The sequence below is a fragment of the Chamaea fasciata genome, unplaced genomic scaffold (assembly GCF_029207755.1).
Source record: "Chamaea fasciata isolate MVZ Bird 193981 ecotype frontalis unplaced genomic scaffold, bChaFas1.0.hap1 SCAF_7, whole genome shotgun sequence".
Taxonomy (NCBI): Eukaryota; Metazoa; Chordata; class Aves; order Passeriformes; family Sylviidae; genus Chamaea; species Chamaea fasciata.
In genome coordinates, this window is record NW_027094092.1 from 8305787 (window position 1) to 8332204 (window position 26418).

The following is a 26418-nucleotide window of genomic DNA, read 5'->3' on the forward strand; positions in this document are numbered from 1 at the left end:
CTAATCTATACCCTGCATCATTTTCCTATAGGCCCTCCTTGTTCTTCTGTCTTTGAATGTCCTCTTGTATTTTTTTCTGCACTTTAAGAAGTGTTGGAGGGATGCAAAGCAATATTCCTCAAAATGTGTCAAGCTCATAGCTGAGTGTGCCTGTGAGCTTCATCACTGTATTTCTGTATTTTTACTAAAAGAATCAAGAACACTTCAGTTGAATCCTTCCTCTCCCTCCACTCTTAAATCTTTAAGCAATAAAAATTCATAGCAAATCATGAAGGGAAAAAAAACAACCAATCAGGAATCTCAAATTAACCTTAATTAGATTATTAAGGTCTTCCTTCAAAAGCTAGGAAAACTCTGATCCTGATTTAATAACACAAGATGATCTTCTCTTTGCTTTGGCTTTAACATGGTCCACCTAAGCACCTGCAACAACCATTGTCAGAGACATCACCTTGTTCCAGAATTGATTTTGTTCTGTCCTTAATAAAACCCCACCATCTTCTAAATCAGAACACGCTACCAAAGAATACCATAAACTCTGCTAAATTATGTGCAAAATCTGCCCCAGCTGAAATGCTCTGAGAATGCTTTTCCACTGATCTCTTGGGGAAAAGAGAGATGAAGGAATACCCGGTTTGTAGAGACAGAAACACATATGACAATCAACCTGCTCAAAACTACCAAAGCTCAGTTCCAATGAGGCTTCACCTTAAAAACAGAGTGTGCCAAGTACTGACAGAAAATGCTGTGTGCCTCTGGAGTTGGAAAAAAACAGAGCAGCATCCTTTAGGTCTACATTTTGAAACCAAGCACTTATATCCCACTTACATGTAACCTCCTACATGGGCCCAGCCTTTAACTGGCAAAAACAATGGGAACAGAGATGTCCAGCAGTGCATAAATCAGTAGCAAGGGAAAGACAAAAACAAACCACAAGAATAATTTCAACACCCTGATTATTTTCATGGTTCAAGAAGAAAACACATTTTTTAATAATGCAAACCTCAAACTTTACCTAATGACATACATTCATTTTCGTGATTTATACAATTATTGCATAAGAATTGTGGTCATTTACATCTTCCAGTTCAAGAGACATTAGATAGTACAATTTTGTATTAAATTCCAGTTACACTTTCAGTCAATTACACAAATGTGAAACAAGAACAAGACAGACTATTCCCTTCAGAATGCCTTCTCCACACTTGTCCAGATGTAAAGATGGCATAATGGAGACAGCTGTGATGTTGATGGTAATCCCACACCAATTTGTGTTGCTTTAGTAGATTGTAGTGGAATGTAATAGCAAAAAAAAAAAATCAAACTTGTAGGCTGATAGGAACCAGACACTTCCTTCTTGGCAAGGCAAAGCTACTTTAAGTACTCAGAAAAGTGGAAAACAGAACTTTTTTTTTTTTTTTTCAGTAAAAAGGTAAAATAAGAATGTTTAACCACTGTGTAATAAGTCCCAATACATTGGTAGCAGTGATTACACATCACACTAGAAGAAATGGAAACCATCCCAACATGAAGCCATACTGAACAGAACAAACTCAAAACCAGAAAAACCGTGTGCTGATGCCTTTATTGGCTTGGCATGAAGAGTGTTTTAAGTGCATGACTGAAAATAAGCATGATGATGCCACTGAAACCAGTGCAAGTGAGTTACTGGGTGGCTTAATCTGGAACAGAGACAAGAGACTGCACACAGACAAGGGCATGGCTTGAGGCAGGATTACAGAAGCAAAGAAAGACTGCAGGAGTAGCTCAGAATTTAGCTCACATTTGTCCTACACATATGAAAGCTGCACCACATTTTGCTCCACAGCACAAAGAAAATACCACCCAAAAGGTAAAGAAAAAGACAAGAATAATTAAGCATTTTCTGAACAGTGAGATGACAAGGCAAAAACACGGTTTTGACCTCAAACGCACCATAAGCAGGACAGAGAGAAATGGCAAATGATGAAAAAAGAAGAAAGGTACAGAGGACAACTGCTTGGCACTTGTGAAAAATGTTTTTTTAAATAAAAAAAAGAATCAAGGGACTCCTAAATAGTCGCCAGTTACCTCCCCCAAGCCTTTATCAATACAGAGGTGTGACCCCAATAACGTTTATTTTGGTGACAAGTGTCTCAATGAGAAGGCAGTGCCCCAAAGGGCAGTTTCATTTTTACATATAAAAACAGTAGTTGTGGTAGATTCTATTCCTCATGGCAGTTTACTAGTTAGGTGACAGAGGTTCAAGCAAAAATACCTTTTTAGAGGAACACTACAGGATAATAAAAAGCATGTGGACACAGCTTTCTGTGAATCCTCCACTTTGGATTAGTTGAGAAACTTACCCAAAAAGTTTTACCCAGGTGAAAGTTAGTGGTACACAGCATGTGGTCATTAAGCCACAAAAGAATGTGATCCTGCAATACTGGTTGAGCACCTTGAATTCCCACAGGCTCAAACTAAAATTTCAACTGTTAAACATCCTGATTATCCCATTCAACCTTTTTTTTTCCCCCTTCCCCCTTTAAGTGGGCAATTCCAGTGATCACGGTACAACACTCTAGCCGAAGTTCATTCCCCTTAGCTTTTTCATGGAATACAACACAGTGTAGAACAGGACTTGGAAGAAAGTAAAAGGAAGAGGTTCAGTGAAGAGCAACATGAGAATACTGACTCTGAAAGAGACCTCAGTTTCACCACATAGAAAACCACGAGTGCAATTGCTCCAGCCCAGGTTCTAACTGCTCTCAGTGACCAGAACTGCCCCACAAGCATGAACCCCCCACGGAAAGCAAAGAAAAACAGAGGATATGCAAAGCAGGCAGTCCCTGTTACTAAGCTGGAATTGATTGTTTTCCAACGTGATTAACGCCCAAAAATTTGGTAAGATATGCTGGTGTCACATTACAATAAAAATAGTGTTTCAGCTCTCACTACAAGAAGATTAAGGACTCTGTTCTGGTCCTGCCTAATCCATTCATGAATTGCAGGGCACAGCCCTTGCCACACTTGCCTGCCAGAAAAAGCAGATCCATTTTCTTGTGCTGAAAAAAGTAGCAGGCTTAGTGGTTATAAAGTTCATGATTTAAAGTGCACTATCATTTTAAACAGACTTTCCCTATTAAAAAAAGTAACTAAAACCTTCTGATATCAACATCCTATAAAAATAACAGCTGCAATACTCCTTCTAAAATTGCAACTTAAAATCAAGTTAGCAAGATTCAAATCTTTGTCAAAAAAAGATATGAACTCAAAATAAAACACCTTTCTGCAGAGAATTCCCAAGCAAAACGTCACACACTGTCCTACAAGCCCCTCTCCTAACAGCATCTCCCAGAAAATTCATTCAGTTTCTTCCAGGTGACAACCTCAAGAAAACAGAGGTCTAAATAAATCAGTCCTTCCCACCAGTCACCTACATAACTGCAGGTGTGGGTGCTGGTGCAGTTTTTCCATCAACTCCTCTTCTGTAGGTTCTTCCAAAACATCTCTACAAAGAAAAAGCACGAGCTGTTAGGGGCAGCAAAGGGAGTTTCCCAGCATTTGTTTTTACAGTGTGCACACTGAGATGTAACTGTGCTTGTTTCAGGAATGAAACAAGGAATTAAAGTTACAATAAGCTGATGCTCCCTAAAGATGCATCTAGTTGCAAGTGATCCATCCTCTACAAAAGTGACATGGAAACCAGCAGCTGTTTTCCCACAAGAAGCAGGGAAGCAATTTCCTGTACACAGTACAATACAACTGAAGGTCAGTAGATTTGTTTTCCTGAAAAAACTCCCAAATGAGAACATGCTCTCAATGCTATTACTGAGTATCCAACATGCACCACAAGTTCCACTAATGGACGATCATCAAGTATTAACTCACCACCCTCAATTTCATAATAAGCCAAGAACATGCGTCACTTCCCTCATCTTCCCTTTTCTTCTTTCCTTTGTTTTTTCCTCCCTCAGCAGTTGTACCTCTCAGCCCCAGCACCTCTTCTCCCATCCTACTATGAGCACAAAGCATATATATATATAAAGGTTAGGCTACCAAGTCAGCTTAAAGCAGGCCTAACTAAAGCACTTGCTAGATTTCTCCAAACCAACAGATGAAACAGCTTGCTTCAGAGGGAGGAAACAAAAGGTATCTTGTAGCCAGCCCACTTTATTTAAAACAGACAAAGGAGAAAAAAAAAAAAAAGCTACACTGATTATCAAGTCCAGCCCAACTCACCTGAACATGAGTTCAACTGTTCTCTGGTATTCAATATCTGAGAGAGACTCTCGCTGGCAGCGACGGTCCCACTTGTGAATAAAGTTCTGAAATGCAAAAGGAACAGCAAAAGATATAAAGGCTTCCTCTGATGGCACCAGAAAAGAGGTTATATCTGGTCACTATGTTTGCAGATAAGGTTTGGGAGGTGGGAGAGGTTTGTTTTTACATGGTGAACACTGATTTATTTAGGCATCAGCTTATTGCTGCAGTTCACTACTTTACTCAGGCCTTTGTTCAGCAATGAAATAACTTTCTCATCACAAAGTGAAAGAACAGCAGAGAAGAAGACAGCCCTGCTGCCTTCAGCTTCTAGCAAGGACTGCCTCCCCAAGATAATTGTGTGAACTACCCACAAGACTTCACCTGACTTGAATTACCCATTGTGAATAACTCTGACAAATTAATACCTAGGGAATAGACACATAGCTCAAACAAAAAAAAAAGGGGAAAAATAGTGACATTCTGCTCTCCTGCTTTGGAATGCTGCATCTTGGCTCTAACAGCAACCTTTGGCCACAGCTCTACAGAAACAAGCAGTAGATGATGTCCTGGACTGAAAGTTTGCCATTCTTCGTACTGTAGTACAGTTTAATTCTCAGTACAGTCAGCAATGTCAAGAACATCTCCAAAAGAAACTTTCATAGGGTTTGAGATGGGGTGAAGTGCCCTCTACAGGCTCTCAGTTCCCTCCACTACCTATAAGTGAAGTCTACAATGGTGAACCTGGAGGAGATGGTTATGATTAGTACTCCCTTCTCCATCAGAAATTTGGATTTGCAGGAAAGTATGCAGTAACTAGCAGAACCACATGTTCTTCATGGCATTGCTCAGGCAACTGTACCCCCACAGTTTCTCTGAAAAACTCTAGAATATGAGCTCTTGAAAATAAGTAATCAGTTCCACTCCTCTAGTGTGGCACTGAACAATGGTGGTAATTCAAACTGGGGTGGGAAGAAACACAGGAGAACCAAATAAAATAAAAATTTTAAATTTAAATTGCTCACTTCCTTTGCTGACAAATTAAAATGCAAAATGCCTGAAGCTTGAATACCTAATGTTGAATTTAAATGGCAATGTATAAGAGACAAGCAATTTTAGAATACTTTAAATATTTCTCATCTTTATTATAAAGAGAGTGATACAATGAAATTGTAGATGCCCAATGAGACACAACCAGTTTTGTGACAAAATTGCAAATAAAACATACCATTTTCTTAGAAAAAGAAAACAATTCTTTAGCTCCTCAGGCACAGGGCAGCAAGGAGAAAGGTAAAGTGAGCACACACATAAACCCAACAAAGTTGTCTGGGCTGTTTTTATTTCCTGCACAAATTAGAACCCGTTTTCAGGATCTCACACCAAATAAACACACTTCCTTACCTCCAGAAGTAAAGCTACGAAGAGATTAACCCAGATGACAGAGGAGATCAACCACCAGGCTACAAAATAGATCTTGGCCCACCTGCAGATCAGATGAACAGACAATATATAAAGGAAGCAGTAAACAACCCCAGCCTGAAAGTGAGCAGAGCACCACAAAAGCACTTTTTTCCCCCCTTACAATATAATACTACTACTTTCTTAATGGAAAAGAGGGCCTGAATAAAAAAATTAAAAATAAAAAATGTTTGCTTTTCTTTAAGTTAGCCAAACAAACTCACTCTCCTGGGTTATTCCAGTTCATTCAAACATTTCCCATGAAGTCAGTAAGTACAAATGAAAGGTATGTCCAAGATTTTAAGTCTACAAAAAAATTGTTCACCCACAGAGAAAACACAGAAGCATTAGGTTTATTTCCTCTATATCTGAATTGGTGCAAAATAAAGGTAAGCAGCACACCTCTAAGCAGATGGTAGGAACTGTGCCATGTGTATACTTCTTGTTCAGGTACATTATAAGCCAGAGGTACATGTGATTTCTTCAGTATTATTACTGAAGCAGAGCTACTTACGGACTTGAATATCTTGAATATGCATCCAAAAAGACTTGCCAGTTGTTCACCACCATCACATCCCAGAGGGTCACCACTGCTGCCTAAATAACAGGAGTAGAAGAGCATTCAAGTAGCTGTACCACAGATTTAAGCCCCAGAAAATGAGGAGGAAAGACAAACAGAGAGGGGAAGGGGGAGGGATTTCATCCATGATCAGACTCACAGCAAAGTCATCGAAGTTGTTGGGCCAATATTCCAGCTGTTCATAGGTGCCACACTGCAGAGTGCCATTGTCATGTGTTGTGTTGGCAGCACTGCAAGAGAATACAGGCTGATGTGAACACAGCTCCCTGTGAACTCTGCTTTAGAATATTCTTCTGAGTCCCTTGTAGAAAGTTAGAGTATCTCATATATGGGAAGAAAACAATGGAAACAGTTCAAAAAAAAGCAGTTTGCATAAAGCAGGGTAAAATTCCAAGCTACAGGTAAGCATTCCTGCAATTTCAATGCAGCAAGAAGAAACAGAAGGAGTAACAGATAATGAAGCCTTGTAATTCGACATTAAAAGTAGGATGGCTCCGAGAATGAGAGGAAAAAAACCCAACAAAATCAACCACATACAGCTCAGAGGTAAAAAGTTGCAGAAGCTTTTGAAAAACACCACTCTTTATGAGTGGTGATGTTTAGAATCTTACCTGGTATTTCCCAAGGGAACAACAGCACCTTTAAATAGCATTATGCCAGTTATAGCAAATGCATAGAAAACCACCTGGAACACAAGCAACTATTAACTTTGAATATTTCTGTCACAAAATAAGAAAGCAAAACGCAATTAACTCAGAATTTATTTTAGTACCACAGTTGAGGTAATTCCATAAAGAACAGTGTCTGAAGCTTTTAAAGTGAAAATACTTCTCAACTGCTTGCTCTTACTTTTAAATATTCTACCTAATTTTCAGTTGCTAAAATGCATTAAATCATTTTCTCATCTATTTGCTTCTCTGTGTCTCAGAGTGCTGATATTCTATACTATAAACATTGTTTTTGTGAACACTGGTACTGAGTTTTGGTTTTGAGTTGCTGTTTACAATCTAAATATCTGAGGAGTTTTCTGCTAGAGTCAATGAAAATAAGCTTTTAGTAAGCTTACCTGAAAGACAAGATACTTTGTCAGTAGTTGATATTCCATCAGGAGCTTCCTTAAAAAATGCTAATTAGTCTAAAAATAAAGTTTTTAATAACACAAAGGATTTGGGAACTTCTTTTAATTGTTGGAAATGCAAACTTCTTTTAAAAGAGACACCCTTCGGTCTTCAGCAGTTGCCTAGGTGATACCGCAATTTTTATCCTAAAAAGATTGTTCAAGAGATAACCTACAGCTTTCCTTCTCAGAGAAGGAGCCATTTATCCCAGGAAAGCTTGAAGCAAGCTGAGTATTCAAACAAAAGGTTTTGGTTGGGTTTGGGGGTTTTTTGTGGGTTTTTTTGGTGGGTGTTTTTTTTTGTATGTTTGTTTTTGTTTGGAGGGGTTTTTTTGTTTTGTGCTACAAAACAAGTCCAAGAATGGGAAGTCTGGAAAGAATAGAACAGAACTGCCCTGGCCTACAAACTTTGAACACACTGGAGTGTCACTGAAGCTGACACTTCAACAGCCTGCCAGAAGATGGGGTATCTGGCCTGACAATAAAATAAATTTTATTTTTTTCAATAAAGATATACTTAAAAAACACTCACTGCCAGAGAAATTAGCTAATCAGTTAGATTATTTTATCAGCATGTGTGTTCCAGGCTAACATTAGGAAAGATATTTTGCATCAGCTGGCAATGGAGTCAGATTTCACTATGGTAGAAGCTCAGTGAGAGCCCCCATGTAAAATTAAATTAAATTAAAAGCATATTAAATTAATTAATGGAAGGGGAAAACACTGTGGCAGACTTGTCTCAGAAGTGTGAGTTGTACAGCACAACGAGGTCTTTACCACCTTAGATCTCCCCCAACCAATATCTTTATTTCAAAGTGCAACACAAGCCAATTTAAGGCTTATCCTCTACAGATAAAAGTAGAGATTATTAATGACAAAAACAGATATTCTGGTTAAATTGCATGGTAGGCATATAGACTAGAACAACAAATCATTGATCTCTAACCATTCAGATTAACGTACCCTACAAAAACCCACTAACAACAGCAAAACCAAACCCACCCAGGCACTTCTTTGCTCTACCAGGAAGACATGGTTGCAAAGCCAGAAACTCAAAAGTTGGGAGAACTTATGTAATGGACATCACACATTGTGATCCACCCTTTAAACATGTTTGTTGAGTTTATGTTCTACACAGACACACCTATAATAGGATGGCAGAGGCTCTTAAACATGTCCAAACGTGCCATCTCAAGACCACCTCAGACAAAAACCATTTTTAAGTTGTCTTGCTATTTAATTTAACACAAGGAAACCAGGGTAAGGAAAACTGGTCTACTTTTAGCACAGATGAATTTTTATTTGAATCCACACTATCCAAGCTAAGGCAAACACTCAAAGGAAGCTTTAATCAATCTTTTAAAGATACTTCTGGTGAAGGAGACACTGCCACTCTGTGCTGGCCATCACAAACCAGCAGTTTATTGTGGCTTTCCAAGACATGCCCTGGAGAAGAAACGGCTGGTCAAAGTGAAATGGTTACTGCTCCTGGTGATTGTACAAGAACCTTTGTTGGTGACATACCCTTATTATACTGTAACAAAGGAAATTACAATCTTGCATCATGACTTACCACAAGGATTCCTGCAAAGGCTCTCAAGTTTTTCACCAGATCCAGCAGTGTAGTAACAACCAAAGCCATGAACTAAAACAGAGCAGAATTTTGTACATATGACATTCATCACACTTCCAATCCATATCAGATTTTTACTGAAATGACAAAAAATTACAGCAAGAGAGCTTGCCTGCTCCCCCACCAGAGAAAACCAGCTCAAAAGAGATTTCGTGAGGGGCTGTGCAAAAGTCAGGACAGCTGGAGCTGAGCTATTCCACGCATGTGCAAGAGAATTGCAACCTACACGTTATTCTGAAAGGCTCTAACAAAATTTACAGCTTGACCAACAAGGCAAGCCAAGTTGTGGAGGGAAAAGCAATCACCTTCATGTTGGGGATAATGCGCAGGAACCTGAATACAATGAGCATGTTCACCAGCCGCACCATGTCCCACAGGGATAACAAGCCTATGAACTCAGGTCTCCTAGGAAAGGCAGAGGAAAGCAACACATCAGAGGAACAGCCCGTGACAGGAAGACACAGTTAAATCTGCTGGGCTACAGGTAACTGTAAATACATTGATTTACTTAGCAGCAAATCTCAGCTACAGTAAACTAATAACTGATGAAGGAAGGAATCCCTTTAGCCTGGGCCCTTAAATATGTACAGAGAGTTTCTGAAGTGCATGTTTGTGCCTTCTGCTGGGAGGAGGCACCAAAGAGGGTCCTTTCAGAAAACAAAGTGAATCAAAAGGACTGCTAGAGGGAGATACTTCAGGAACTTGCACAAAGATGGGCATTAATCCCTCAGGGAATGCCTGGCTGAAGAAGGGCTTTGAAAACAGCACTAGGTTAAAGGAGTGTCTTGTCAACCTTCTTCCTTATGTGTTAACATTGCATGTGAAATGGGCATACACTTCAAAACCCAGCCCTGCATTTTAGCTTTTACAGGAGCATGCTGAATGCTTCTTGGCTGGAGAGGAGGGCAGCTGGTGGGGATCTAAAGCTGCTAATGACAAAGGTCCTTGGTAACACTGATGCGAAATCATGATTTGTACCTCCAATATATTCATCTCCAATAATGAAAGGAATTATTTAAGATAACACTGCATAGAAGGCATACTCTAAATAACAGCAACATCACTCTCCTGCCCTGCAGGTGGTGGTAGCTTGGTCTGTGGATGTGACAGCAGCACACATTAGGACTCAGACTCATCTGGGTTGTAACCTGTTTACAGCGAGTGACACCAAGACCTAACAAGAACTACTGGTCCTCCAAGATGAGAGAGCAAACAACTGCCTAGATTTAAGAATCAAAGGGCAGAATCAAACCAAACATAATGATAACATCAATAATTAACATCATTAGTCTGTAGTAATTACTCTTCTGGCAACCATCACCTCTGGGTGGTAGGAATACAAGTAGTATTCAAATATAAACCCTCCTAAAACCGTATGGTCTTGACTTGTCTAACTCTCTTCAGAGATTCTAGTGTAAATTAGGAGAACTTCTTGATGGCAACATAAAAAATATCCGGAAAAAATCAGGGAGTGCCAGGGTCTTAAGTATCAGCTTGCATGAAGACACAAACTAACAGAATGTGTGTGTTATGAATCACCCCTGAAGATTCAAAATTCCTTCCGGAATTCCTTTGCCTTCCTCTCCTCTTGTGGAGACAGTTTTCAAATTTTAAGATGAAGCAATGATTTTTATGTTTTTTACAACAAAACAAAACAAAACAAAACAAAAACAACAACAACAACAACAAAAAAAAAAAAAAAAAAAAAAAAAAGGACAGTTATCCAAAAGCAGTTTGAACTTGAGAAAATCAAAACACAACTGCTTGCTATTAAAGTACAGACAAATAGTGTAAGTCCATGGGAATATTCTTACTACATTTTATAGCATGAAAAGACCTCAGCCTTCAATCTACACACAGGGTTGAAGAGGTTTCATCAGCTGTTTGGAAGTTCAAATAATTGGATTTACGGACAATCTGATACTGAAACATACTAGGTTGTATATGCTGTACCAAATTCCCACTCCTGCCCCCCTTGGGTAAGCACAGACCTGCCAAGACATTATTTTAAATCAGATCATAATTAAAACAAATGCATCCTTCTCAGAAGAGCGACATAGAATTCTAAAACACCGGCAAAAAAGAGAATTTCTTTCACTTATCCATACTGCATGGCCTCTAATGGCTACAAGGGTGTGAAATTCTATTCAGTTGGGAAAATTAAAGACTAGGCTGACAATCACAGCATCATGACATGCGTGCTCCCCTGACCCACCCCAGCCACTGAGCAAAGGGCAGCAGGCCACAGAGGTTACTCACCAGCCAGGGTGAGGAAATCCATACACAGCAAAAGTTGCGATCTCCAGAATCTTCAGTTAGGAAAGGAAAAACAAAAACAAAAACACAAAGTCAAAACTTTATTTTGTAACTCTGAGTTCCAGAAATCATGCAAGCTTCTTGACAGGAAACATTTTCAAGAGCTTTAAGCCACTAATTGGATTTACTTTAAAGCTCTGAATTGTCATCTTTGCCTAGTTATTACCTAAACTAACCAAATGTACATAAAGCATCCAGTAGTGACTCGTAAAAGAATATACGGTGAATACCATTAACCATGAATTTAACCTCATCTGCCACAGGGGCATCAGGCCTTAACCAAACAATTATTACAACAGTCTGACAGTACTTTTTAAATTTAAAGAGAAAAGTGGTTTTAAAACTATTAAACAGAATACCTCATGCAATTATTCCAAGAGCTGAATTTTTCCAAATAAAATTTTAAAGACTTCTTATCAGGAAAAGCACCTTTTCCATGGATTTAAATAAGCCTATCTTCAGAACACAGACCCTGAGACAACCATGTAAACTTTCCAGCCACAGAAACCCACAACACAGGCTCATGTTGTTCAGCTCAGCAGATAAGCGTTGGAAAGAAAGCAATCCCACCAGCTCCTGTAGTTCTCTAACCTCCCTAAGCCAACAAATCCAAGAATGTGTAAGCTAACAAAGCACTTACCAGCAAAATTACAGTCAGAAGTCCATCAAATCTATTGCTTGGGTAAGACAAGTATCTTTTCAAGCCCATTGCTAAGATTTTCAGCAACATTTCCAGCAGATAGTATAGGATGAAGAAGCAGTTAATAGCCTTCACCCCCCGAAAGAAGAACAACCATTAGAAAAATCGACATCTCAGGGAAGAGCAATAACTGCACAGAATATTGTCACATCTTACCCCCAGGAAGAAGTCATCTCTTTCAGAGGGCTGCTTATCTGCATCCATCACTAAAACCACCTTAAACAAAAAAATATTTTATCAATCCACTGCTTTGCTGCTACATTAAGCAGATTTTTAAAGCACAAGAACAGTCTTTCATAGACCTTTTCAAGCAGCTCAAAATACATTTTTAACTGCATGTATTGCCTCTTAACACTTTGCATGACTAAAGCATGCCAAAAACCCAAGTGCCAGAAAAAGTTGTTATTTAAAGAAAAAATAAAGAACAAAAGGAGAAATTAAATTTGTAGCAGAGAAGAACAAAAAAAAAAAAAAAAAAAAAGACAAAGAAAAAAAACCACTGCCCTACAACAAAGAAAACTTTACTTACACACATAGAAATAATGTTTGCCAGGGCTACCACATTCCCCAGGTAGCCAAAGCAGGGATGGCCAAAGGCAAACTGCATTTTCTGCACAAAATGGGATTGGTACTCTGGACTGGGAGGGTGCTGAAAAGAACACAAAGGATTTGCTAAATCACAAAGGATAAGCATTTTAAAAATAATGAAATTATTTTAGAAACACACCCCATCTCAGATTGAAAAAACCCCAAAGTTTCAAAGCAAAACTTCATGGCTATAGGCTAATTTTGACATTTCATCTGGAAAATGGTTTTCAGCTGTGGCTATTGGCAGCAAGAGATCATTCCTGATTATGGAACAACACAAAGTAATGGCAAAGAAGGGAGATAATCCAAGCTCTCTCCAATGCCCCAAGCAGATAAATTAAACACCAAGCTACTATTTGTATACATCCCTTCCCCTTTTCCCAATGTTTAATTCAGAAGTCTTAGTTACATGCAAACATAGAAAAGAACCTTTCCAACCCTCAAATGGTTTAGTGGGTTTTTTTCTCTCTCTCTCCAAGTGGAGAAAAATGCTTTTTGCCCATCTTCACCTGAACACAGAGAGAATCCAAATTTTGTTCTTCATTCAGGGATTGGAGAAAAAGGACTTCGAGCTACTTTGCCTGACCAACTCATTTTAAAATGCTGACAGAATAAAAAATGCATTTTGTACATTTAACACCACCTAGCAATCTCAAACTAATGCTGTAAAAGCCCTCAAAGCAATTTTGTTTGTGGCTATAAAAGCAGCTCACAAAAAGCTTAAAAATCAATGCCATGTGACCACATCTTGTGTTCACATGTTGCAAAGTTTGTTTATACACTTTAATAGTAGAGTACTCTCTTATTTTTGCACAAGACCAGACAACTTCTGATGCTTTAGAAATGATGATCACATACATACTTGCTTAATGGCATCTTTGTCTAGCTCTTCAAAGAGCTTCTGGAACTGGACAGCTGACAGTTGGTCACAGGAGCACATTTTGAGTGACTTCACATGAAAAAGAAACATTCAGATGAACATCTGCAATAGGAACATCTGCAAAGTTTGCCAAAACCCCTCAGACTACCTTGGAAATCAAGGAATAAAGATGTAATTCAAGCTGTTTGAGTAAGGTTCAATATTGCTCTGCTTTAACACAACACTGCCAAGTGACTGGAGGACATATCTGGCCTTTTCTGTTTTCCCTCTCTGGGATCACCTGCTGTTTTGACTAACTTAAATTTTTACTCCCATGTAGTAGTGCCACTGTTCTGTTATGATCCAAGGAATGCTACAACAGAGGGCAGATCTCTGAATTAGTTAGTCAGGATTGACAGTCACCAAGGTAAAGGCTAAGAAAATTCAGTTCTTACTCTCATGATGGCTTGCTTGCAGCGAGAATCCATCTCAGCTTTCTGCAGCACCTGTAGTAAGGCCCCAACACTGACACAGGACCTATTTAAAAGAAAACAGAATGGGCCCCGCTACAGATAACTTTATAGATGGCAAAATGAGCTGTTCCAAATGTGTTCCTGCCTCTTTCTTGTATGGAAAAGCAAATAAAACTAGAAGAAAGAAAAAAGGGAACAGCCTCCATAGGAGTCACAAACACTGAATTATAAAGATCCAGCTACAGAAAAAATAAATGAGATGAGCAACAAACTCCCATTTTTGAGACTGAATCCTCAGAAAATATATTAAAACAAAACAAGAAGACCAAAAATCTACTTTTGTTGTTGTTGTTGTTGTTGTTAGATAATCTAGTGTTTCAAGATTCTACACTTACTGTTGTGCACTAGCAGGAGTCTCTTTCAGGGAAGACAGCACCTCAAACGCAGCCCGGATTCCCAGCCGCCTCCTGAAGAGGGAGGACTGAACTGATTTCTGAACAGTAAAAACACCACAGAGGAAACAATTTACTCCCACTTCAGGCACTACTACAGCCAGATAATATACTGACCCTTGGGCACACATCCCAGTTTTGTGATTAGAGATCAGAACAGGAGACTGCCCTGGGCCTCACTCCCACCAAGAACTCGGTGTACAAGGAGGAAGGAAGCCAGTAAGCAAACAAGTCCCTGGAATTCACGTAAATATTCAGGTTGTGGTTTATTTTCAATTCTGCAGTACATATGCCTCTTCCAGAGGCACTGGCAACAGCAAAGCTCAAGCATTCACAGTAGTGTGCAGAGAGAACAGTTAGAGAGCTTGTCCTACTCCAGCTTCTTGCCTAAAAGCACAAATCCAGAGCTATGGTTATTCATGCTTATCTTATTACAGTCATCACTTTCAAACTCAGTTACTTTATTAGTAGTCAGATTATGCAGTCATACTGTCATGTAAGAAAAAAGAAAATTGAGAAAGAAGGGATGAAACAGAGGAAGAGGAAAGGATTACCAGAAATCCTTTTTGCACCTATTCCACTTACACACTGCTCTGCCACGAGAGAGTCGGGCCATTCCTTCTAAGTAATATTACCTTGGGCTTATTATCCAACAAACTTCACCTCCTCTCTGGAACTCTACTAGAAAAGCTACTGGGCCAGTCTGGGTAAGGCCTGGTCTAGTGGGAGGTGTCTCTTCCCATGGCAGGGGGGTTGGGAACTGAATGATCTGTAAGGTCCCTTCCAACCCCTTAATATTCTATGATCTGCAACAACAGCTATTTAAACAGCACAGCAGATTTCCTTCACACAAATCAAGTCGGAGTTACTCAGCCATTTGTCCTTGTTCAGTCATATAACAGTGGTTGGGGGTTTTTTTTGGTTTTTTTTTTTTTTCCTATAACAGTCAAAATTTCAGATCCACAGCATACTTGGAAATATGCAAGCAGGTCATTTTTTCAGGAGAGGGGATCAAGCTGTAACAGCACATAAAGGGAAAAGTATCTGCACCAAAGAACATTCAGTACCTTAAAACTGCATCTGCAACCAGAGTGGGAGGGCTCCTTTAATACACAGATGAAACTTAACTCTTCAAAGGTTTAAGGTTGTAACAGAACACAAAAATTAGGAATGCTTTACTCACCAGAAGATACCCTCGAAACTGGTTGTATATTATTGCTGTAAGCAAATTCATCAAAAACAAGTTGCCTGTTGGAGAAAAAGAGGCAGTAAAATTTACAGAAAAATACCTGTTTCTCAAAGAAGTTTCAATGTATGCAGAAAATCAGATGTAAAACTTAAAGCGGGTTAGTTTTCTTGTGTTTGGTTTCCAAAACATTTTTAATGATTAAATATACTGTAATATATCCATTCCCCTGTGACACGTGACCAAAAAACTCCAAAATATAAGTACCTTCCATGAGAACGATCTCACAGACACTACGCAATAACTGAAAGAATCACAAAAACACAGAAATTCAAGATTAAACTTCCCTAGAAAAATAAAACACTGTAGATGGGTATGCACAGGTGTCAAAGTTGAAGTGCATTTACATTGCTGAAGACAAGAGGTAACTTACCTAATACAGTGAAGAGGATGAAGAAGATGGAATATGCTCGATTCTTCGAATATGCAGGTATCATCACTGTATCAAATTTAACAAAAATAGGAAATAATATTTTAATGCTTGAGATGCACGGTAGCGACCTCTATGAACTCTTGGCAATTGGTAAAATCTTTCATACAGCTGGACTTTAGATTGGCATACATAATTACACCACATAAAGGCCAAGAATCAAGTTACTAAAGGCATGAAAAACTTTCACACAACTTTCTTCTGGCTGTACTAAGAATCATCAGCTGAAAGAATTGCTACAGTAGTCTGAACAGAGCAATCTTACTCTGTTGTTCTTCAAAAGGAGAGACAAGAGTTATTTATGAAAGACTGCTCACCATCAGGATTATTGGCAGTAGTCAGCAGGACCAGCAGTGACGTCAGGGAATCCGGCAAATTCCGGAAATACACCACCCACTCCTTATCCTGCTGGTTATCCTAGGCAGAGATGTGTTCATTGTCAAGAGAAATACCAAGGAATCACTGTCTTACCAAAGAAGGGGGGGGAGGGGGGGGGGGGGAATTGATTTTCTTTTTTTTTTAAATTAACATCAGTCCACAATCAATTTCTTACACATGTAATCAAATCTACCCCATGGAAAAAGCCAAAGCCAAAAAATGAAAATTAAGAGAATGTGTATGAATACAGAGCAATTAAGCCAAAAAATAAAAATTAAGAGAATGCATATGAATACAGAGCAATTAATCACTTATTAACAGCAACTAAAAACACAAGGAAGAACAGAAAGCTCCACAAAAAAGTTATGTCTAGTTAGCACCTCAGACCCAGGAAGAACAATCGTGTCACAAACTGACAGTATAGGAGTCAGAATCTTCCTCAAAAACACACTGGGAGGATGATCTTGGATACTCCACGTATTTTTTTTCCCAGAGGTCAAGAAGAGACAGATAAAAAAAGATGGAGAGTGCAAACAACACAAACATAAGTCAGGCAGCACAGGACAAACAGCTCTGCTGCAAAGACTGGAATATGTAACCCTAAAGGACATACACAGTGCAAAAATGCAGAGTCATTAATTTCATTAATAAACCTACTTTTAGAACTTCCCTGCAGTATTTTGCCGTCTTAGATAAAATTAGTTTGCATAGATGTCAGAGCAGCACACCAAAATAGGAAAGTCCACTCTCTAATTTGTTATTTTTTATCTCAAGGTACACAAAAGTTACTGGTTTACGTATACAAGTTATAAATAAACATCTGCTGGGGAAGCTCATGGCTGAAACTAGATGTGACAAACAAAGATAATACAAAGGTTCAGAAGGCAACTAACAGTGGGAAAACAGACCTCTGCTTCTAATTCCAAAGCCTCTGTAACATGGGAATTCAGGGAATTTACTTATCATAAGGAAGACTGGAAGGTGGCTCAAGTGCAAATTATAGCAGTAATGAAGGTGCAAAACTGAGATTAAAGACAGGACCAAAATTACTGGGAGAAGCATACAACAAATTTTTGTTTCACAGTAACATATTTATGGAAGGCCTTAAAAAGCAAGAATTAAAAAAATCCCAAATAACCTGAGTGTGATAAATTAAGATACAGAAAGTCTAGAAGAGAAGGAACATACCAAGACTGCTGGAACACAAAAAATATTTTAACCACAAAATTTTAATTTTGCTTCTCAGAAGCAGGAAAAGAAAAACAAGAGGAAAACCCAAAGGGATCAGAAACCAAAACTAGTACAGACAAAAACCTACCAAGGCATGGCCAGGGACACCAGTATTGAAAGGTGAGAAAACACAGAGGAAACTAAAGTTAGCAAAAAGATAGATAGGAAAGAGAAAAAAAGAAATGAGTGAAAATATAAATAAAAAAGTGACAAAGAGCTTTGGAGACAGAACAGCACAGAGGGTTTCAACAAAAGCAGAAAAAGTAACTCAAGGGATCAAACTGGGTAAATGTATAAGGAAGTCTCCTGTATACATGACCACTGTGCATATGCTAGAGCTCTCCAAATGGACTTTAAACTCAGCACATCCGACAACGTGACCTTTTGCAGGGAAAACGAGTCTCACTAGTTTGACTATAAAATCAGACAAGAAGCAGCTGTGCAAGTACAGAAAAAAGGCACCCAGATCTACCAAGGGAGCAACAGAATTGATTACCTTTGTACGAGCAAAGAGAAGCATGGCAAACATGGTGAAGAGAGACAGATGAACAGCCAGTAGTAGAAGAACACTGTTGGAAAGGAAATATGTCAAAGTATTAACAGTAACTTTATCTTATTCTTAATATCCTCTGCTGAAAATGCAAAAGGATGCCATCTAAAGAAAACCAGGGACATTTTTAAGACTTTATATGGAGATAACAGGAAGAGATCTGAGTTTGGATACAAAACAAAAATCACAGTTATGTGCTTCAGTTCTTCCCTTATAAAAGGGCTTAGAAAACCAGAATCAAAACCTCCCACTCAACCAGCATTAAAAAACCTATGTCACATACACAGTCATGTCAAAGTCTAGAGATCCTGTACAGATTAAAGGGAACCAAAAGGTTACCACAACTTTCACCCTCTGTGACCTGACCTCACTGAGCATTTAGCTACCTGACCCAGAAGGAAGCTGCTCATGCCCTCTAGCAGAACACAAAGGGTAACAACCTGCCTGCTAACAACCATCCTGTGAAAGGACCTTTTCTGTGCTATAACCCACCTTGCCATTTCAGGCAACGTGCTGTTGATACTTTTTAGCGTTTTCTTCATCATAGAAGAATTCTGGAGGAGGAAGAAGGGGCGAAGGATTCTTCTTATTCTCACACTCTGCAGAAAACAATGGATCAGACACTGAGTTCCTGCAAAACTGGTAGCACAAATACTTTGAATCCAAGTTTGTCAAAAAGCACTTCATACACACATCGACAAAGCCAAGAGTGGAACAGAAAAAGAAGTGAGCTCTGCTCTTCTGAGCTTGTAAAACACCAAAAAATATTCCACACCTCATTAAAACAAGGAGAGATTGCTTTAAAAACACACATTGACATTTCAATAGTCTCATCAGGCCACGAACAAGAAACAACCTAACTTTATTGCTCAGTAGACTAACTATCTGGCAAGAGATGGCATTTTTGTATTCTCTGCCAAGGTCCAGGTCAAGAAAGGGATTAATAGAGAGCTGCTTTCAATAAAAACAAATACACATTCTAAAAATAAGTGCTTAATTTCAGTTTTCAGACTGTTTGTTTTATAAGTAAAGGGCCTGCTTATTACTTAGCAGTTTCTGTCTTTGACAATACTCAAGTTGCAATTGCTTTTTTCCCCCCACACTACAGCAAATAATCTTTTCGATTCTTGCAGTTAAGACATTTGCAAGCCTTCAAGTTATTTCTGTCACTTATTTGCTAATGCAAGTGTTTCAGCATCCTGCATTTTAGGATCCGTCTTCCATGGGCCACACTTAGCAACTAAAAAACCATTAAAATCACTTCCTTTATTTCTACTCTCTTGTTCATCCATCCCAGCAGTTCAACTGCTCCTTCTGCCACTGCTTTGTGTTGGGAGGCTCCTGTTCAAACTACCTGTCTACTATCACACCTCAAGATTTTACATGTTATGATCTTGTCTCTCTCATTCACTCCCCTGCATTTCTACCACATTAGTATTTTCTTAACAAGGATTGCCAAATGCACAACTACTAATTTAATGTAAATGTGTGGCAGACAAAACCAACCTGGAGAGTGCAGTATTACATCAAGGAGGGCACTTCTAGAACCATTTCCAAGCCTGACATTCCTCTCAGGATGTTGCAGCAGCCCTCTTGTTAGAGAGTAGAAATGAGCCAAGACACAGACTTCTTGTTTATCACAGCATGAAAAGGGCCCTGGTAAACTCCTCTTTGCAGCTCAGTCATCCTGACTCCAGCTACTCAATGACTCTGGCTGCAGCAAGCGCCTGCTAGAGGTTTCCCCTCCAGCCTCTCACTGCTGGTTATTTCTGCTAAACTCTGACTGCAGGTATCAGTGTGCAGACTGTGACTGCAGGTTGCAACAACAGCTCTGACTGCAGCCCCAGACTGATCTTACAGCAGTGATTCTCTCTCCCCAGGATCCTCCTTCTTTATGATTTTCCCTCACTAGATAACCCACTCCCTTGTATCACACTTATCCTTATTGGATACAGCTGTGACTCATCGGGGGAGGCTGTTTTGGGTAATTAATACAGCTGCTACTTATCAGGGACAAGGTCATCTGTATTTCCTTCTCTTACATCAGGACACAACTGTTTTGAACGCAGCACAGCTTCAGGTTAGAAAGCAGCTGTTAAACTACATAATTACCTTTTTCTTATACTTCACTATAGAGGCTTTGCCATTCAGTCAAGTTAAGCATATAATTCTCCAATTGCACACCAAAATTGGTGCCAGGCAATGAGTTTTCCCTGCACTCTACGACTGCTGACAGAATAAAGCAACAAGTGCTACTGAATTTTACCAACAGACACAAAATTTACATTAAGAATCAAACAGAATTCTTTGTTAAGCTACATTACACCAAACTTTTTCTGTGCTTCAGTGCATTACCCAGCTATCAAAGACCAAAGTAAAGCTGTTCTTACCTCTTTGCAGAAAAAACTCAGTGACACAATCCAATCAGCCAGGGAAACAATTAATGTCAGTATATAAGCCATTAGCCATTTATTTTTCCAAAATTCTTTCCATCCAATTAAATAACTCTGGATAAGGGAAAAAAAAGGAGTAACCATAACTTACTTTAACAATAAAATCCAATATCTTAATAAGTCAACACCAGTTTTTTTCCAAGTATTTTCAATTTTATATTAGTCCTCTTAAAAATCTCTCCTTAAAATCCAAACAAAAATACATTGTTGAGAGATTTTTTCTTCAAGAACTAAAAAAAGGTCACTAAATGTGAGAGGTGCACACAAGCCATACAAGAGAAATCCTTTGAATGCAAGAAAATTCTCCGCTTAATAAACATAAAAAGGGATTTTCCAACAATTAGTATCCCAAGAAAGGTCAATTCCTGATAACTTTCATTTTGGGTAAATGAACTGATACATATTTAATATATATCCTGATTTTATAGCTTAATACAAGCAGCTAAGCCAAAACACTTTCATTCTTAGAAAAAATTATTTCACCTTATTTCACACAATTAGGAAAATTAGGGTAAAAAAAAAAGGAAATAAATGTCTTAATTTAGTAAATATGCACCTGCTAATTTCTCCTGAAATGAGGCTCTAATAAAGCAAGGCGATTTCATCCTGCAAACGCCTTCTACCACACGCCTGCTGTTTCATGGAACAGCAGATGAAGGAGACGCTCACCTTGACAGACACATCAACCATGAACCCAAGGAAGCAGAGCAGCTCAATGCTCTCTGTGAGGCCACAGGGAGGATTCCAGGCGGGAAGGCGGAACCGCACATCCGACGTGACGGTGAGCGAGGAAGGCTCTTCAATGAAAGCCAAAGCCAAGATTACAGTAATGATTAAGCTCAAAATCCTGTTTGGATAGAGATGAAATCAAAAATAAAACAAACAAAACCATAAAAAAAAAAAACAACAAGAATAACCCACCCCAAAACAAACCCCCAAAACAGCCACAGAAGGAGTCAAAATAATAACAAAATACTTACAGTAAAGCAATTTTCTTTGAAGCAAACCAAGCTTTATGATATCATATTTCTCTCAAATGGGTTAGACCACAAGACAGCACTTGACTAGCATGTTGTTGCCTGCACTGGAGATGTAACTGCCGACCACCAAATAACCTGAGGTGGTGTCCTTTTGAAACTAACAGCAGCAAACAATCTTGCTGGTATCCAACATGTTTAGAAATGGCCACTGTGAAAATTCTTAAGGCACAGTGCTGTAAATCATGCTAATTAGACCACTCATGCAACAGTCCTGCGGCTGTTCCAAAGAGCCCTCTACGTCATCACACTTCCATAAAATTCGCTGCTTTCCACTTTTACCGTGTTCACATGTGGTCAATCTCCTTGCTGCCCACAATAAGTTCTTATAAAGATAAAAACACAATTATCTAATTATCTAACAAGCATGAAAGATCAAGAGTAGTTTTTCAGAAAGACTAACTCCTACACCAAAAAGCAAAGAGAATAACCAAGTTCTTACCACTGGCAAGTCCTGGAATAGTACCATCGATAAAGCCACAGGGATTTGGAGTCCACACGGTGATTTATAGATCGATACTGAAGGCAGGAATCAAAAAGGCTAATTCAAACATTACATTCAGTCTGTCTCAAAGACAAAGATCAAGTGACCAAAGCAAACTAAATCAGTACATGTTATTAATTATTAGAGCATCAGGTCACCCATAACCACAGAGGTACTTTACATGTGTGAAAAGGGAAAGATTTAAAAGAAGTTCTTCTATCTAAAGACCACACAGCTGCTCAGATAATTAAACTGTGTGCCAGTCACCTGAAGCACTGCCATCATTTCAAATAAAAGCATTTGTAATAATTTGGTGACTACTTTATGTACTCGCCACAACGGTCCACCCACTTAATCCCCCCTCACGGATCTTCTTTAGTCTTTCTCTTCCAACAGGCCATAAGATGCAAACAAATGAATTCTGAATAGAAGAGACCTCAACCCATGTCTTTGAATAAAACATGCTTTCAGACCAGTAAGTGCCTGTGATTCTTCAGGAATCCCCAAAATCCATCCCTCTTCGGTGGCAGCTCCTGGGCTGTTCTAACTCTGCCCCCGCTGAGTAGATGCTTCCAGAAAGGTGGCCACACCTTAAATACCCCAGAAATCTCCCAACCAAAAGCCATCTAGATGCAGGAAGAGAGCTCAAGAACTGCCCTTCAGCATTCCCACTGCCCGGGGGGAAAACAGAATCTAGGAACCTGCCCGGGGGGAAAACAGAATCTAGGAACCTGCAGTAAAGTCAGTAAAGGAGAGACAAAGAGGGAATCAAGACTTCCAAAGGCACCAAGTTTACCTGAAGAGATCCAGCTTCACACTTGGGGCCAGCCTTAAACTCTTAAGCTTTTACCAGCTCTTAAGATGTGCAAGTAGTCAGATTGAGAGGCAAACTACAGGGTTTGCTCAAATACTTTCTCTTAGCAGTAGGTTAGTCACTATCAAAACACCCACAATCAAACCAACCCAAACAAATAAACAAACAAAAAACCACCATGAGAATCACTCCACAAACCAGCATGTCTTCTGAAACCCTTAAAGAGATTGTGGGGAAAAATATATTTCTCCTAAGCAGAAATTCACTGAGATTTGCATACCACAGGAATCTGAAATTCTGATTTCGCTTTGTGAATCGAGATGGTGGTTTACAAACATTGCCTGAATGCAGAAAAACTTAAAATCTCGCAGAGTGTGTGACAAACACCCAGTACGGGAAGCGTAACAGCTAACAAAAAAAAAAATTTACTTACTTGTATTGCATCTTCAATAAATACTATGGCTTGGTTTATATAAAGGTCATTATTGGCTCCAGCACCTATGAAGTCAAAAAGAAATAAGGATCACTTGCTGTATTTTGGATAAACAAACTTTGGATAAAACTGCTTATCAGTTAACAGAAGGTGCACAACCACGGTTCTCACGACAAAGGGCACTGTGCACAGACAAAAAAAGAGAGAGTTCCAGCCACATTTGCTCTGTCAGCAGCACTGCGCATTACAATAAGTAAATAATAATATCAAACACATCATGCATCTTTCTGTGTTTTGTTAAAAGGTTCTCTTTTAGGTTGAAGTAGCCAGATTACACTAGTAGCTAAGTATCACAAAACTACACAGGGACAAGTCCTAACAGGCAAAATAATGGAGATTCAAATTGTTCTTTCACAGTCAAGTGAAGCCAGAAAAATCAGGTACGACTATTATAGCAATTTTTATTTTTGTTTAATAAAGATACTGCGGTTTAGAGTGGTTTTGTTCCTCCAAAACCAACAGGAATCTCCAGTCATATGAGAACTACATTAAGAGCTTTTTAAATTTGTTCTGAGAATTACTATTACCATACCAAACAGATCAGAGTTCAAGACAGAGCAAGGGATGAAAGAACATAAATTAAAATAAAATACCACTAAATTAGTTACTATGCCACTTTTCAAAACTCATTATTAAGAAGTCTATGTGAAGATACACACACAAAAAATGTGTCAGCCACTCGTGTTTACTTGACGTAAGACCTTTCAGGAACTAACTGGGCAATTAAGCCAAAAAGAAAAATAAAGGCAGTTAAGGTCAAAATAAGGGGGAAAAAAAAAAAAAAAAAAAGAGAGAGAGAGAGAAAGAGATAAAAAACTGAGGGCAACTCAAAATATGAAAAACATATGCCAGTGTAAGCCTCCCAGAGGGGAAGAGTCCCAAGGAGCACTTCATACCATGTCCACCAAGGAGACAGCAAACACAACCCAGGATACAACAGGAAAGAGTCTATCCCAGCAGTAGCACAGTGCCCTTCTCCAGACACCAAGCAATGCCAGAAACACCACTGATCAGAATCACAGACAATTTTATGTTCCACATGATTCAGCACCATCAATTTCCTACTAAGACTGCAAACGGTTTTTAAATGTCACCCTTTATCTGAGCATCAGCAAGAACAGTTTTGTACTGATGGTGATATGAACCATGGCGCAAAGAAAGGTCTGAGCATAAACAGGAAGCAAGCCAGGCTCACGCAGTAAAGACATTATTTTTTTTCACAACAACTCACACCAGTGAGGTAAAAGTAGAAGTTGCTTAAAGGAACCATTAGCTAAAAGGATTGCAAGGCCAGCAAAAGCTTTAGGTACTTGAAGCACACAGCAAGCCACTAGTGTTGATGCCAAGGATTTTGGAAGGGCAGAATCTAAAAGACTGTTCATAGTATAAAAATAAAACTGGGAAATTGGCCAAAAATGTGTACTTTAGCAATTTCTCCATGCATTCTACCATGGATATCCAACTTAGTCTGCAACTCTTAGTCACAGCAAGTGACACTTAGTCACAAGTGATGATTAAAGTACTGCTCGGTTTGGGCACACACAGGACCCATCTGAGACCCCACTGCACTTCTGGCACTGCACAAAAGAGCAACAAAAAGTGAACACTCCCTTAGGTGATGCGATACCCTGAGAAGAAAGAACCTGAGGTCTCCAAAGGATTCCATCCCGGGGAAATTGAGATGTCAGACCTACGACAGTCACCGGGCTCGAGAAAAACTTGGCAGCGCTTTAGAGGAAAATCCTAAAATTACATAAGGAACTAAAGAAGCCTGGGGCTGCAGCAGCAGTGCAAGGCTCGCACCTGAGTCCAGCGCTAGCGGCTCCCTCAGAGCCGTCCCCGCCGGAGCTGCCGGGAGCAGCCCGGGCGGGCAGGGCGGCCGAGCCCCGCCGAGCACCTCGGCAGCCCGTGGGGCTTCTTGCCCTTCCCGCTCCGCCCGCTCCCAGGAGCGCCCCAGCTCTGCGGAAAAGGCGAGAGCTCCGCCCGCTCCAGCGCCCCGGGCACCGCCCGCCCCGGGCACTCACCGTCCTCGGCGGCCGAGCGGGCACCGCTGCGCTCCCGCCACAGCCCCCGGCCCGCCCGCCAGCGCCGCGGGGGCAGCAGCGGCTCCGCCTCAGCGCCGGCCTCCATCGGCACGACCGACCGCACACCGCCAGACTGCGATGGGGCAGGACAGGACGGGAGGGGAGGGGACGGGGGGCGGGACGGCAGCGGGCCTCGGCCCGGCCCGGTCGGCTCCGCCCGCCGCATGTGACCGGCTGCGGGGGAGGGCGGGAGCCTCCGCCCCGCTGGGTTCGTCTAGCCGCTGCCGCCGGGCTCGGCGCTGCCCGGCAGTCCCCGTTGGGCGTCGTTTCCCGCCCGCCCCTGGTGACCTGCGGTACTGGAGCGGGCGGGGTGAGATGAGAGACGTGGTGGTGTGGGGCAGGAAAGTGTCGCTTTTTCACCTAAACTTCCGAGGGAGGATCCCACACGTCATTTATGGATTTAGAAAATATATCCCTGATGAGGAATTGCATCTTTTTTGCCTCACGCCAGCTGCAGGCTCCTGGCTGGGTGCCTCAGAGCAGCTGCGGGGCCGCTTCCCGCATATGTCACAGTCCTAAATAACCATTTACATCCCTAGTCGCAGAAAGAACTTTATTTGTATTTAATCACCTAGGCATTCCATAAGCAACTGTGAACTTCACTCACGTTGCTTTCGCTCTTAAAAGATGCTTCACTTGTGCTACTTGAACGCTTTTCTCACGGTCCCCTTCACACGCCCTTCCACTGGTCAGTTTGAGAAAGCTGCAATTTCAGGAGGCGTCAGGACAATTTGACAACACTTTTCTGCCACATACTGGCATCTGTGGCAGCATAATGATAAACACAAGAGTGTATCAATC

The 26418-nt window shown here is 40.1% G+C and overlaps 1 protein-coding gene across 5 annotated transcripts; it reads right to left on the reverse strand.

Annotated features, from left to right (window-relative positions):
* Positions 1 to 939: 939 nt before the first annotated feature.
* Positions 940 to 25783, reverse strand: TPCN2 (two pore segment channel 2). 5 transcript variants are annotated; one of them, XM_066187454.1, is made up of 27 exons: positions 25558 to 25681; positions 23474 to 23538; positions 22185 to 22261; positions 21375 to 21552; positions 20643 to 20759; positions 18745 to 18851; positions 18199 to 18271; positions 16412 to 16511; positions 16038 to 16103; positions 15602 to 15666; positions 14362 to 14459; positions 13949 to 14030; positions 13497 to 13583; positions 12576 to 12695; positions 12203 to 12262; positions 11987 to 12115; positions 11290 to 11339; positions 9336 to 9435; positions 8971 to 9042; positions 7347 to 7361; positions 6892 to 6965; positions 6420 to 6510; positions 6215 to 6297; positions 5644 to 5725; positions 4222 to 4307; positions 3871 to 3994; positions 940 to 3490 (listed from the first exon to the last, which is right to left on the reverse strand). In XM_066187454.1, the coding sequence occupies exons 1-27, from the start codon at positions 25661 to 25663 to the stop codon at positions 3416 to 3418; spliced, it is 2382 nt and encodes a 793-aa protein (XP_066043551.1). In that variant the 5' UTR covers positions 25664 to 25681; the 3' UTR covers positions 940 to 3415. The 5 variants fall into 5 exon arrangements, with proteins under 5 accessions (XP_066043551.1, XP_066043550.1, XP_066043555.1 ...); XM_066187453.1 differs by having other exon boundaries at positions 3871 to 3997; XM_066187458.1 differs by lacking the exon at positions 11987 to 12115 and having other exon boundaries at positions 3871 to 3997.
* Between the last annotated feature and the right edge of the window lie 635 nt (positions 25784 to 26418).